We start from the raw sequence: 14,155 nt of genomic DNA on the forward strand, positions 1-14,155 counted from the left end.
ATTATTTTAGTTTTACCTATATCCCTTTTCAATCCTACATTTTTTTATTTCTCTATTCAAATCTTCTATCATCTTTTGTAATTCCTACCATCATTCATTAAACATAACTATATCATCTCCAAATCTTAAGTTGTTAAGATATTTCCTGAATAAATATCTTTAAGCGTTCTAAAATAAGATTCTTTTATCCTTGCTTTTGAAGGCCTTTCATTACTGCCGAGGTTTTGATATAATCAAAAGTTTTCTCATAGCCCATAAATGCCATACATAGTGGTTTGTAATACACTGTTGATTTCTCCATTAGCTAGTTAATTACATGGATATGGTCAGCTGTTGAATATATATATATATATATATATATATATATATATATATATATATATATATATATATATATGTGTATATATGTATGTATGTATGTATATATGTGTGTATATATGTATGTATGTATGTATATATATATGTATATATGTATGTATGTATGTATATATATATATATATATTTATATATATATATATATATATATATATATATATATATATGTATGTATATATATATATATGTATGTATATATATATATATATATATATATATATATATATATATATATATATATATATATATAATGTTTGTGTGAGAGAGAAAGAACATAAAAAAAAATTCATTAGCTAATGAAATTACTATTATAAACATTTTAAGCGTAAAAAAAATGTCATAAATAGACAAAAGTTTCATTATATTACTTCGGCCCACAAAACGTACAAAGTTATTGCATGTAGACTTATGTAATGTACTGTTTATTTGTTAGACTAGCTCCTGTGTTTAGTAATTCGGTGGTCATGTTCATCATCTTTCACTGAGTCGTATAAATCATATCTGTCATTTTGCTGTTTTTCTCATGGAACAATCGTCAGAGAATGCTGAAAAACTCTCCCCGGTCACTCTTCCACTCAAAACTCTTTCAATGTCAACGGCACCCAACCCTCCTACAAGACTCAACACTGCTACTAAGTCTGACCTTTCCATGTCAGTCATCTTCATCTGTGAACTTGATTATCCACAAATTTTAATATTGTCAAATGTTTTCCTTTCTTGTGTCGATTCTTGCACTAATGTTTTTGTTTTAAAAAAAAAAAATCCGCCCTTCAAAAAGTGTCCCAATCTGGTCTCCGGCTTCCGGTCGAGTGGCTTAGTTGTCATCAATTACACCTTGTGGAGCAATGATGCTTGATTTGAGTGATCGTAGTGATAGATTTGAAGTGTTGAATGGGTCGACATTCAAGTCTTGAAGACATGCAAGCAAGTCTTAAAAAGCTTCTTCATCCATCATTAATCTTGCAGCAGGTTGACACTCATGTGTTCTATTTCGTTGCTCACAGTTGAGACTTTTTTTTTTCAGTGCAGATTTAATTCTTTCAATATTGTTAGTATTTCCTGTGATTGACAATGGCTGCTTTGTATTCTGTAGAAGATGAAGCCACCCTTGTTTTAAATTCGACTTCATGTTCATCGTTGTCTCAATCCACATGTCAAATGGTATGCAATACCAAGAAAGACCTGACATTGATTGAGCAAAATTTTGATTAAATCATGCTTCTTGGGTCTCTGATAACGTAGATAGCATTGCTAGCAGTTCTGGTAGCATATCGTAAGCTGAGGAGATATACTAGTCCTCTGTGAGTGACAAGCATGTATGTTTTGGGCGTGTGGATCGGATATTTCTAAGAAAGAAATCCTAAAGTCTCCCATGTCCATCCCGGTTTGTTCATAGACTTTTTCCACAAGCTCTTTCAACTCATCATCTTCAACACTTTGAAAAATGTTTGCAAGGACTTCAGTTTGAGTGTAGAAGAGATGCCTTAGAACATAAATTTTTTCTTTGAAGTTATCAGACATTCCTTTGTTACAAATGATTCCTTGAATCCTTTTTATATAAAAACCTCTCGCCACAGAAGTACACCTCTTAGACCTGTTCTATAGTGTTTTCCTCGCAAGCCTAGGTCTAGTGATAATCCTGCAATCACAAGATGGCGAACATGTATTACATTTGTTGATGAAATGCTCCAAGAATTGGAATGATGCTGAGAAACCTGTTTGGGGATTAAGATTTGACCTGAAAAATGAGTTTGTAGCTTGGCATATCCCCAACACAGAAATAAAACGGATTTCAAGTTTGTTTTATTACATTTATCATCGTCAACATAATGTCATACAGTATAGAATTGGTAGGAGGTTCTGGATATGTAATATGATAGTAAGGTTTACTTTTCCGTGGTGGATACGGACATCATGACTGGAAGCCCCTGTATGCTGGTACTTGAGCCTCATGGGAGGTTCTTGTACCTTTGTCATCCATCTGTAATACGGATAGCATTCTTACACCTTTGTGTAATTCTCAACCCTTTCTACCCCAGGAGGCACTGGTGGCTCGCTCGAACGGTTCATAAGTTTCTGTAAAAAGACATTTCTAAGTTTTGGAGAATTTTCCAAAACAATAGTGTGGTAAGTTACTAATCAGTAAATAACTTTTTTCCTGGAATGCTGGTGCAGTGTCGAGAAAAGAATTACTGTCGGGATAATTTTTATGAGCGTGCGCCATGATCACAAAAATGCAATTAAAAAAGTTAGCCCATCGTTTCGTGACGGACATGTTGACTAAAATCTTTATTTCAAGGTTATTAAAGATTATGAAAACACAAATAAGCCCTCCTTTCAAAGCAGCAGCCACGTAAATGTAATTTTTGCCTCTACTATTGTATATGATTGTCCAAACATTAATTCAGAAATAATGGCCGTTCGAGTAAGTACTGTATATCTATAGCTGTATTTAGAACTTTTCAACCAGAATGAAAGTGTTATTTAAATCTAATTGATACACACACACACACTATATATATATATATATATATATATGCGAGAAAAAATATCACAAAATGTCACTAGCTATTGAAATTAATATCATAAATATTTCAACCTAAAAAATAAAAAAAAAGATATTTAAATATTTCATAGCTAGACAAAAGTTTCATTACATTACTTCGTCCCACAAAATGTACAAAGCTATTGAACATCGACTTATAAAACTTACAGTACATTAATAGATATCAACGGAGTATGCATTACTCTGAGAAGAAAATTAGAGCATTACCTGGACAAAATATGGGAAACTATTATCGTAAATATAACGTCAGATGACTTTTAAACAATTACCATATTCTAAGACAAAGTTAGTCAACCCACCTTCTGCTTGTCTCTCATGGAGCCTCTTCCAAGGATGGCCATTTTCGTCATGGTCTCCTCCTGAAGGCGTTTCAGGGAGTTGCCTTTTGGACCAAGGAGCTTGCCGACGAAGTTGAACTGTGAAAGAGAGATACTGGATAAAATCTTCATTCAGTTGAATACCGTAAATCAGCCACCCTATTCTGACTTTCTGAGATCTAAAGATTTAAGTTTCTTAAAATGATACTATAAGGGGGGGGGGGGGGGTGAAGAAGTTAATTTGAAGAAATTTAACCGGCACTAAGATGTGCATTGCCAACAGGAGTGCTTACTAAGTGTACCTGTATATGTGATAGAAAATTGATGAGATAAACTTCCAGGAATACCTAATGTCAATTTCTGGTATTAATTCAGTTGTGCTACTACCGCACCATTGCCGCACTGACTAAATCATGGATAGGATTTACGCGCAAATTAAGTTGGTTTCCACGCGTGATTGCAGTAATCAAAAGAACTGTGTTAATCAGTTTTATTATTAATTATCAAACCATCTCGGAAGTAATGACGTTTATTATTATTATTATTATTATTATTACTATCCAAGTTACAACCCTAATTGTAAAAGCAAGATGCTATAAGCCCAGGTGCTCCAATAGGGAAAAATAGCCCAGTGAGGAAAGGAAATAAGGAAATAAATAACTGAAGAGAACAAATTAACAATAAATCATTCTAAAAAAAGTAATGTCAAAAGAGATATGTCATATATAAACTATTAACAACGTCAAAAACAAATATGTCATATATAAACTATAAAAAGACTCATGTCCGCCTGGTCAACAAAAAAGCATTTGCTCCAACTTTGAACTTTTGAAGTTCTACTGATTCAACAACCCGATTAGGAAGATCATTCCACAACTTGGTAACAGCTGGAATAAAACTTCTAGAGTACTGCGTAGTATTGAGTCTTATGATGGAGAAGGCCTGGCTATTAGAATTAACTGCCTGCCTAGTATTACGAACAGGATAGAATTGTCCAGGGAGATCTGAATGTAAAGGATGGTCAGAGTTATGAAAAATCTTATGCAACATGCATAATGAACTAATTGAAAGACGGTGCCAGAGATTAATATCTAGATCAGGAATAAGAAATTTAATAGACCGTAAGTTTCTGTCCAACAAATTAAGATGAGAATCAGCAGCTGAAGACCAGACAGGAGAACAATACTCAAAACAAGGTAGGATAATAGAATTAAAACACTTCTTCAGAATAGATTGATCACCGAATATCTTAAAAGACTTTCTCAATAAGCCAATTTTTTGTGCAATTGAAGAAGACACAGACCTAATGTGTTTCTCAAAAGTAAATTTGCTGTCGAGAATCACACCTAAAATTTTGAAAGAGTCATACAAATTTAAAGAAACATTATCAATACTGAGATCCGGATGTTGAGGAGCCACCGTCCTTGACCTACTTACAATCATACTTTGAGTTTTGTTAGGATTCAACTTCATACCCCATAATTTGCACCATGCACTAATTTTAGCTAAATCTCTATTAAAGGATTCACCAACCCCAGATCTACATTCAGGGTATGGAATTGATGCAAAGAGAGTAGCATCATCTGCATATGCAACAAGCTTATTTTCTAGGCCAAACCACATGTCATGTGTATATAGTATGAAAAGTAATGGGCCAAGAACACTACCCTGTGGAACACCGGATATCACATTCCTATACTCACTATGGTGCCCATCAACAACAACTCTTTGAGATCTACTACTTAAAAAATCAATAATAATGCTAAGAAACGACCCACCCACTCCCAACTGTTTCAGTTTGAAAACAAGGGCCTCGTGATTAACACGGTCAAAGGCAGCACTAAAATCAAGGCCAATCATACGAACTTCCCGACCACAAACAATCAAGGGATTTCTGTACTGCATTGGAGATTGTAAGAAGGGCATCACATGCTCCAAGGCCTTTACGAAAACCAAATTGCAAACTAGGGAATAGATGATTACCTTCAGCAAACCTATTAAGACGTTTTGCCAGAAGACGTTCAAATACTTTAGATAATATGGGAGTTATGGAAATTGGGCGGTAATCAGTGGGACTTGAGCTACCACAAACACATTTACATAGAGGAGTAACATTACCAATTCTCCAACAAGTGCTAAAAGCTCCTCTTCTTGCTAACTTGCGCAAAATAACAGATAACTTTGGAGCTAAGAAATCTACTGTCTTTATAAAAAAACAAAGGAAAAATACCATTTGGGTCTACACCTCCATAAGCATCAAGGTCCATCAACAGAGCTTTAATCTCACGAGATCGAAAAGCTAAACTAGTTAGTTTAGCCTCAGGAAAACAGGAATGAGGAAGTTCAAGTTTTTCATTACTCTATTTACTGTCAAAAACATCAGCCAAAAGGGTTGCCTTTTCCTTTGGACAGTGAGTGACTGAGCCATCTGGTTTAAGTAAAGGAGGAACTGTTGCATCTACACCAAAGAGTGCAGATTTAAGGGTAGACCACCATTTATGTTCCTGAGTTGTACCAGAGAGGGTTTCTTTTATGATTAAATTGTACTCCTTTTCAGTTGAGGCATAAACTCTCTGAGCAAAAGCTCGAAGCTGAGTATAGTTGTTCCAGGTCAAATCTGATCTGTTACCCTTCCAAAGGTGATAGGCCTCCCTCTTCTCCAAATAAGCACGTCTACAATCATCATTGAACCACGGTTTGTCCTTCATTCGGTACCTTAGCACACGAGAAGGGATACGCCTAGATTCTCATTCAAAGGGACAACAGGATCTACACTATTATATAATTGTGACCAATTCAAGCACAAAAGATCATGCAAAATCCCATTCCAGTCTGCTTGGGATTTCATATAAATTTTACAGGAATATGATATATCAGGGACAGGCTGCTCGGTCTTCACTAATAATGAAATCAAGGCATGATCAGAAGTCCCGACTGGAGAACCAACCTTACTAGTTATAACGCCAGGGGAGTCAGTGTATACGAGGTCCAAGCAATTACCAGACCTGTGAGTAGCTTCATTTATGATTTGCTCACAGCCTGATTCAGAGGCAAAGTCTAAAGCTCTTAAGCCATGGCGATCGGTAGGAGAGATAGAACTTAACCACTCCCTATGGTGAGCATTAAAATCACCAACAAAGACAAAAGAAGCCTTTCTATCATCTTCTTGTATCTTAACCATAATGGTAAGAAGACAATCGAAGATAGAATCATCCATGTCTGGATTCCGGTAGATCGAACACAAATAAAAGTTGTTATGCCTGCCACAAACTTTTATTACCTGAATATCATGACATCCACATTGATAGCAGGACTTATGAGAAGCAGGGTACTCGGTCCTAATATACACCGCCATTCCCCTGGCCCTAGGAATGGCATCACGTTTCAGCATTATTAGCTTCTTAAAACCAGTTATAAGGAGCTCACATGAGTGCCTCATATTAGAAACCAAAGTTTCTGAGCACAAAAGAATATCATACTGTCTGGACGCAACTGTAAGGTCTTGGATATTTGCATGAAGACCACGAATATTGCAATACAGAAGACGACATTGACGAAATCTAGGACGTACTGGTCCCGGATTTCGCTCAATGTCTCCAGACAGCATAAGAATTAATAGAAATAAAAAAGAGACATCATACTTAAAAACTAGATTAACAAGAATTATAACAAAAACAATATGTACAGAATAATAAAAAAAGTGATTGATGATACCCATAGACTATAGTAAAAAGTCGGAAAAACTGGTCAACATGGAGGAGCCGATACACCATGCAAGGCTAAATACCCTCCAGGATAGCCACTTCAACTGAAGGGAGGACAGTAAGGATGGTTTTGAGAAGAAAAAATCAGAAAAAGGAAAAAACAACCTCTTGATAAACCACCAGGCATCCATGGCCCTTCTATTAACCCTGCCCAACACACCATTTCAAAAAAACAAGAGGAAGTAAAAAAAAATAAGATAGAATAGTGTGCCCGAGTGTACCCTCAAGCAAGAGAACTCTAACCCAAGACAGTGGAAGACCATGGTACAGATGCTATGGCACTACCCAAGACTAGAGAACAATGGTTTAATTTTCGAGTGTCCTTCTCCTAGAAGAGCTGCTAACCATGGCTAAAGAGTCTCTTCTACCCTTACCAAGAGGAAAGTACACTGAACAAATTGCAGTACAGTAATTAACCCCTTGGGTGAAGAAGTGTTAAGTATCTCCTTGTTGTCAGATGTATGAGGAAAGACGAGAATATGTAAAGAATAGGCCAGACTATTCTGTGTAAGTGTAGGCAAAGAAAAAATAAGCCGTGACTAGAGAGAGGGATCCAATGCATTACTGTCTGGCCAGTCAAAGGATCCAATACCTCTCTAGTGGTAGTATCTCAACGGGCGGCTGGTGCCCTGGCCAACCTACTAAACAAAGATCTATTTAATGATAATACCCTAGGATCCTATCAATGCAATAAGGATAGTTATAAAATAATTCTCTTTTGCTTTACCGCTAGCCCTTTCCCCACAATTGGTTATGTTTATGGTTAAGTTTTATTTTTTCAGTTTATTAGAATGTTTACTGAAATAAATAATGAGAATTTGCACGCAAAAGCCTAAGGTAGGCATTGTGACTGGTAGCAAAGTGATTACATTTCGGTAAAGAGCCATGTTACTTCCGAAGAGAAGATAGTTCGGTAATGTGTAGGGTTACGGTCACCGAAACTTCTTGTTTTCACAAGACTTCTTTACGTCACCTAATCAAGCTCTGCTAGATGTTGAGAAGATATTCAGCCCTATTTAATTTGTTAAAACATTCGCAGCACATTATGAAAACCTTCACTGTGGTGTATGAGCATTTTCGTAAAATGTAGAACAAAACATCTCTAGCTATCGTAATCCCAGTAAACAGTGTGAAAACTGCTTAAAACATACAAAGAATGTATAGCAATAGTATGGATGAGTCGACTTTTAATACTGGTTAATATTATCATCAATATCATTATAATTGTTTTTCTTCGGACTAATAATGATGAAGTACTTAAGAGAGACGAAACTATTCAGGTGGATCAATTAGTGCTTTTATACAAACATTTGCTGTTTCTGTGAAAAGATGGTTTGAATACGTAGAAAAAATAAATAGTAGTTTGTTCATGAACTGTTTATTTGTCAGAAGAATTGAGGAAGGATGATGCGAGGAACATCTAGGTGAAAAGGTGAAGCGGAAGAGGCACTGACAGGGATGGCGGCGTTAATATCCAATAATTGCTCATGTGTGCAAGATGGAAGTGAATGGCTCAGCTTGTGGTAGGATGTTGGGCGTTTACCTTACTGCTGATAAACATTCTGTGTAGGTGTGGGGAGTGGCTAATGCTAACAATTTGTTTTTGCTCTGGGGGTTCATCCACTTGAAACATGGATATGGCAACGACAGTTGTGGCGTTGACCTCTTAAAATTAAATCATAATCACACTATACATACATACACCCAAACACACACATATATACAGTATATCTATCTATCTATCTATCTATCTATCTATATATATATATATATATATATACACACACACACACACATATATATATATATATATATATATATATATATATATATATATATATATATATATATATATATACATATATATATATGTGTGTGTGTGTGTGTGTCTGTGTTTTACGCACAATCTATGAAATTACCTATTTCATGAGCTGGGTAAATGATTATGATATATTCACTTATCTATTTCTTTTAATATTGTCAGTTAGTCTGATAAGATGAAAGGACAAACTAACATAGATAAAGAAAGAAAGATTAAGGCTTTCCTCACAATTTAACATTATCTCCTTGCTCCTCTGTTCTCCCAGGTGGTGAGTGTTACGCTCGTTAGCTGCATGGGTGAGTCTTCTGCCTTTATTTTATTGATCTAGTTAATCACTTAATTTCATTGCTGTTTGCTGTGATGTGGCTCAGTTCTTAAGCAAATTAACAGTGTCTTTTTGCTCCTCTGTTCTGGGAAGTGGTAGATGTTGTGCTGTGTGGATTAGTCGCATGGGAGAGTATTTTGGCAACATTTCAATAAACTAATTTATCATCTAATTCCACGTGTCTTTGCTCCATCATGGCTCTTTTTGCTTGCAATTTAAGGTGATTTCTTTGCTCCTCTGTTCTACTAAGCAGCACATTATGCAACGTATGTTAACCATGTTGGCGATTAATTTAGCGATATTTTAATTACCTAATTACTCACTTAGTTCCATCGGTTTTTCTCCACTGTGGCTCGCTTTCCTTGTAATTAAACATTATCTCTGTTTTGGCAAAGGGAAAGTGTTGTGCTAAGTTTCTCCTCATAGTTTATATATGACAGATCATATTATTTTTAAAGTTGTTATTGATCTTAAGGTATTTTATATCAATTATTTATTACGTCTCATGTTGTTTATTTACTCCCATTCCTCACTGGTTTATTTTTCCCTGTTGGAGCCCTTGGGCTTATAGCATCCTGCTCTTCCAACTAAGGTCGTACCTTGGCTAATATTGATAATATGCTGTTTAGCTGCATGGGCGAGTATTTTGGTGTTATCTTATATCTTAAAATTGTCGTCATATACATACTGAAATCATGATAGCCAACATGTGATAAACAAATAATATGTCTTTAAACCACGAAAGAAATAGGTAGGACTTTCGCCTATTTACATCATCAGACTTCCAATGATGAGCCCAATTATGTAAATAAAGGACAGTACAAGTCAAATAAAGTCTTTTCACTTTTAATTTCGCGGATTTGATATGCATTACATACACACGCACAGACACATACACTATATATATATATATATATATATATATATATATATATATATATATATATATACACACACATATATATAAAATATATATATATATATATATATATATATATATATATATATATATATATATATATATATATATATATATATATACACACACACAATGTACATACATATGATAATTTTATTACTAACAATCGTGATTCTACCTTTTCAAATAAGCCACAAATACCTGTAATATTAAAAATATACCTTAGCCACGGGATCCCAGACCTATAGGGAGATTCCTTTAATAATAATTTCTGTGCAGTCAAGGGTTCGAACCTATGACCGATATAAATAAGGGTAAACATTAGACGTCAGCTCACTTGCTATAAAGCAATAAGTTAGGTTATGTAGGCTAAAGTCTAATGTTTACCCATACTACTATCAGACATAGGTTTGAATCCTTGGTCAGGCAAATACTAAAACAGCGAAGTAATTTCCCTATGGGTCTGTGATCCAATTCTATATTAAAGGGTATATGTGGTTTATTTGAATATATATATATATATATATATATGTAGATATATATATATATATATATATATATATATATATAATATATATATATAGATATATACATATATATAATATATATATATATATAATATAAATATATATAATATATATATATATGTATATATATATATATATATATATATATATATATATATATATATATATATATATATATATGTGTGTGTGTGTGTGTGTGTGTGTGTGTGTTTGTACTGTGTGTATACATGCATATCAACATAATTTCAAGACTAAGAAAATCACATAAAAAGAGTCACTGTCGTGGCTATGTGCAGTAAAATCTACAGAAAATGCATGGGATGACTCAACTTCTGCGTAGATATTCAGCCTATTAGAGCCTTTTAGTGTTTGTGGTATTGCAAATACCATTTTATCGGAATTTCTTGGTATAAAATATCTATCTTGCAATTAATGTGTTGGATTACGGTCTGCTCACTTCTTTATGAACATTCCTGTGGACTTCAGTTTCCTTTTGTGTCGATTCCAGATTCCAAAACCGCATAACAGAGATCTTCACTTTTTGCGAAATTACAATAATATGACAACAAAAATACGATCTCACATAAAATATATAATGCATGTACTACTATTAATAATAATAACATATGAAAAAATAAGTGCAATAACCTCACTACCATTATGTCTGCTGGTGAAGGTCACAATTTTCCCATATCTATACACACTTTGGAATTAATTCTAAGATTGAATTTTGGAATAGAGGCCGCACCTATTTCTTCCTATCAATGGATTTAATTAGACTTTAATAAAAGGGGAAGGTAGATACTAATTGGGCCCAACCGTTATCTACCCTCTTTCTCTGATAGGGCTTCCAGAATTCGATGAACCGAGATGAGAATTGTTAGCTCTTTCTCCGGTACGCTCATTATGATTCTATGTAAGCTGTTTTGTAATCTGGATAGCTTTGTATGAGGGAGATTCGAGGTAGCTTTAGATACCTCGAATTAATGTATGAGTTCAAAGTAGAAAATGTTTTAAACTGTAAATGTACTCGATTTGGACCCCGACGAAAAACTAAACTATCTTCAAATTGAAAACTATGTCTAGATCCAATAAGTAATTGGAGTACACTAACGATCTGGTACTGCATCTAATTCCTAGAGGGAAGTTGCATCTAAAGACATTTTTCTTCGTTAAGATGATAATTAATTAAACAATGGTCTATGATGACAAGCAACGAGATAAATAACCGGATACTGGGTATAAGCAACTAAATTATATCAAGAACTCGAAGCACCTGGCATGGTTTCCGCAATTTAAACACCATATGTCTTAGAAATACGCAATGGAATGGACCCTGTAGTAATCATTAGCAAGGCAGAAAATGAATATAATCTAACAAGAGATTCCAAATGATCTATCTATTTAGTCACGGACTTTACATACATTTTTTATCTACAGCACAAATGTCAACCAGATTGATGCACATAGATTGACATTGAGTGATATAAAGCAAATAAACAGACGAATCACAGAGAATAATTGGTGTACAGGTTGCATGTGATTACTTGAAAGGAACTGCAAGAACATGAGATGTTTGTAGAATAAGCACGCATTTTATTAAATGAATTTAGATCTCGAATTGTCAAAGCCATAGCTTTCACGAATAACATGTTGCAGCTTATTTTGAACCCCCTCCGTGTAATCAATTTAGGACAGGATTAAAGCTTCACAAACAATTATATATTCGTATGCAAAAAGTTATTGTTATTTATTAGTCATCAATAACTACCATTTTAAAATCATGCAGTGACTTGTATTCAATAAAACCTTTTAAGAAATTATTTTAATTTTGTTAAAAGAAATAACAAAAGAAAAGTGACTAAATCATCAAGCCTTTCTCTTTCCTGTCCTTTGTTTTCAATAAAGTAGTAAACGGACATAACGTAATTCAAGTCTTATTACAATTATTTCGTTTCAGGAATATATATTTTGAAAATTAATTAGATTAATTTTGGTAAAGCAAAAATGTATTAAGGTTCACTAAATTATCTGAAGAGTATTGTTCCTGAATAACAGCAATATCTAATACGTACACGATACACAATTATTCTGATTAATCAGCCCATGATATTAAATATGAATTTTCAGTAACACATTTTAATTACAGAGTAGTATTCGGTCGGAGGTATGACTAATATTGCATTTAAATTTCTTTAATACAGCAGTCATAAACATAGGCAGAAGTGAATTACATGCATGCATACACACACACACACACACACACACATATATATATATATATATATGGATATATATATACAGTATATATATATATATATATATATATATATATATATATATATATATATATATATATATATGTATATATATATATATATATATATATATATATATATATATACATATATATGGGTATACATACATACATGTATAATGTATACAATCAAATACAATATAATGTACACACGCATATATATATATATATATATATATATAGAGAGAGAGAGAGAGAGAGAGAGAGAGAGAGAGAGAGAGAGAGAGAGAGAGAGAGAGAGAGAGAGAGAGAGATTTACTATGAGCTTACCAGTACAAATCAATTTTAGTACAGATTACCTAAATTAAGACTGATCAATTGAAAATTGCCTTTTACTTTTTTTTATATAGCTTTCAAAAGAAATTTCCCCATGGACCTGTGATCCCGTGGCAGAGCGAATTTCATATTAAAGGATATTTTTGGCTTATTTGGAAAAAATAGGAATCACGAGTGTTAATGATAAAATTATCAGAAAGCAACCAAGTATTAGGTTCTTACTAATCAGCTGCAATAGTGGAGATAGGTTGATTTCGATTAGAAGTGCAAACCTTACATGAGACAGGATTAAATACAACATTCAGAATTAACACATATCTCTCTTCACAGCCAACTAGGACACGTCAAATGTTTGACTGGCCATACATATTTATCATAAAAATAATTTCCCTATGGGTCTGTGGTCCCTAGGCATATTGAATTAGATATTAATGGATATTTGATGCTTATTTGAAAAAAATTAAAATCACGACTTATTGCAAAATTATCATTATATACATACATACAGTACATATATATATATATATATATATATATATATATATATATATAATACATATGTATATATATATATATATATATATATATATATATATATATAATTTGTGTGTGTAAAATACCGTCTACCCAGGGAAGTTATTAACTTTTCGCTTTCATAATAGATTCGGAATCTTCACTGGTAACTTCAAAATCTGAGCTTGGGAACGCAATGAAGATACTTCTGAGAGTGAGCTCAGTACTATAACCTCCCACATAAGTCACAAATACAGTACATGTATGTAAATGTGCACAGTTACTTTCTGGTATATGCAGGTTTATTCCGATGGTGAAATTAGCTTGTCGAAAGCGAGAGATAGACTGCCCAACTAAGCCATATGCCGTAGGATTTGACTCCAGTCAATGGTTTGGATCATAAAACCTTACAGGCACTGAAATCTAAGAGGTC

General features: G+C 33.7%; 1 protein-coding gene across 1 annotated transcript in view; it reads right to left on the bottom strand.

Annotated features, from left to right (window-relative positions):
• LOC137620741 (KH domain-containing, RNA-binding, signal transduction-associated protein 2-like) overlaps positions 1-14,155 on the bottom strand; it is a 585,605-nt gene that overhangs the window by 55,133 nt on the left and 516,317 nt on the right. The window contains exon 3 of the mRNA XM_068351118.1: positions 3,242-3,358. Coding sequence (XP_068207219.1) covers positions 3,242-3,358 — 117 coding nt within the window. The remainder of the gene's footprint in view (positions 1-3,241; positions 3,359-14,155) is intronic.

The sequence above is a fragment of the Palaemon carinicauda genome, chromosome 27 (assembly GCF_036898095.1).
Source record: "Palaemon carinicauda isolate YSFRI2023 chromosome 27, ASM3689809v2, whole genome shotgun sequence".
Lineage (NCBI taxonomy): Eukaryota > Metazoa > Arthropoda > Malacostraca > Decapoda > Palaemonidae > Palaemon > Palaemon carinicauda.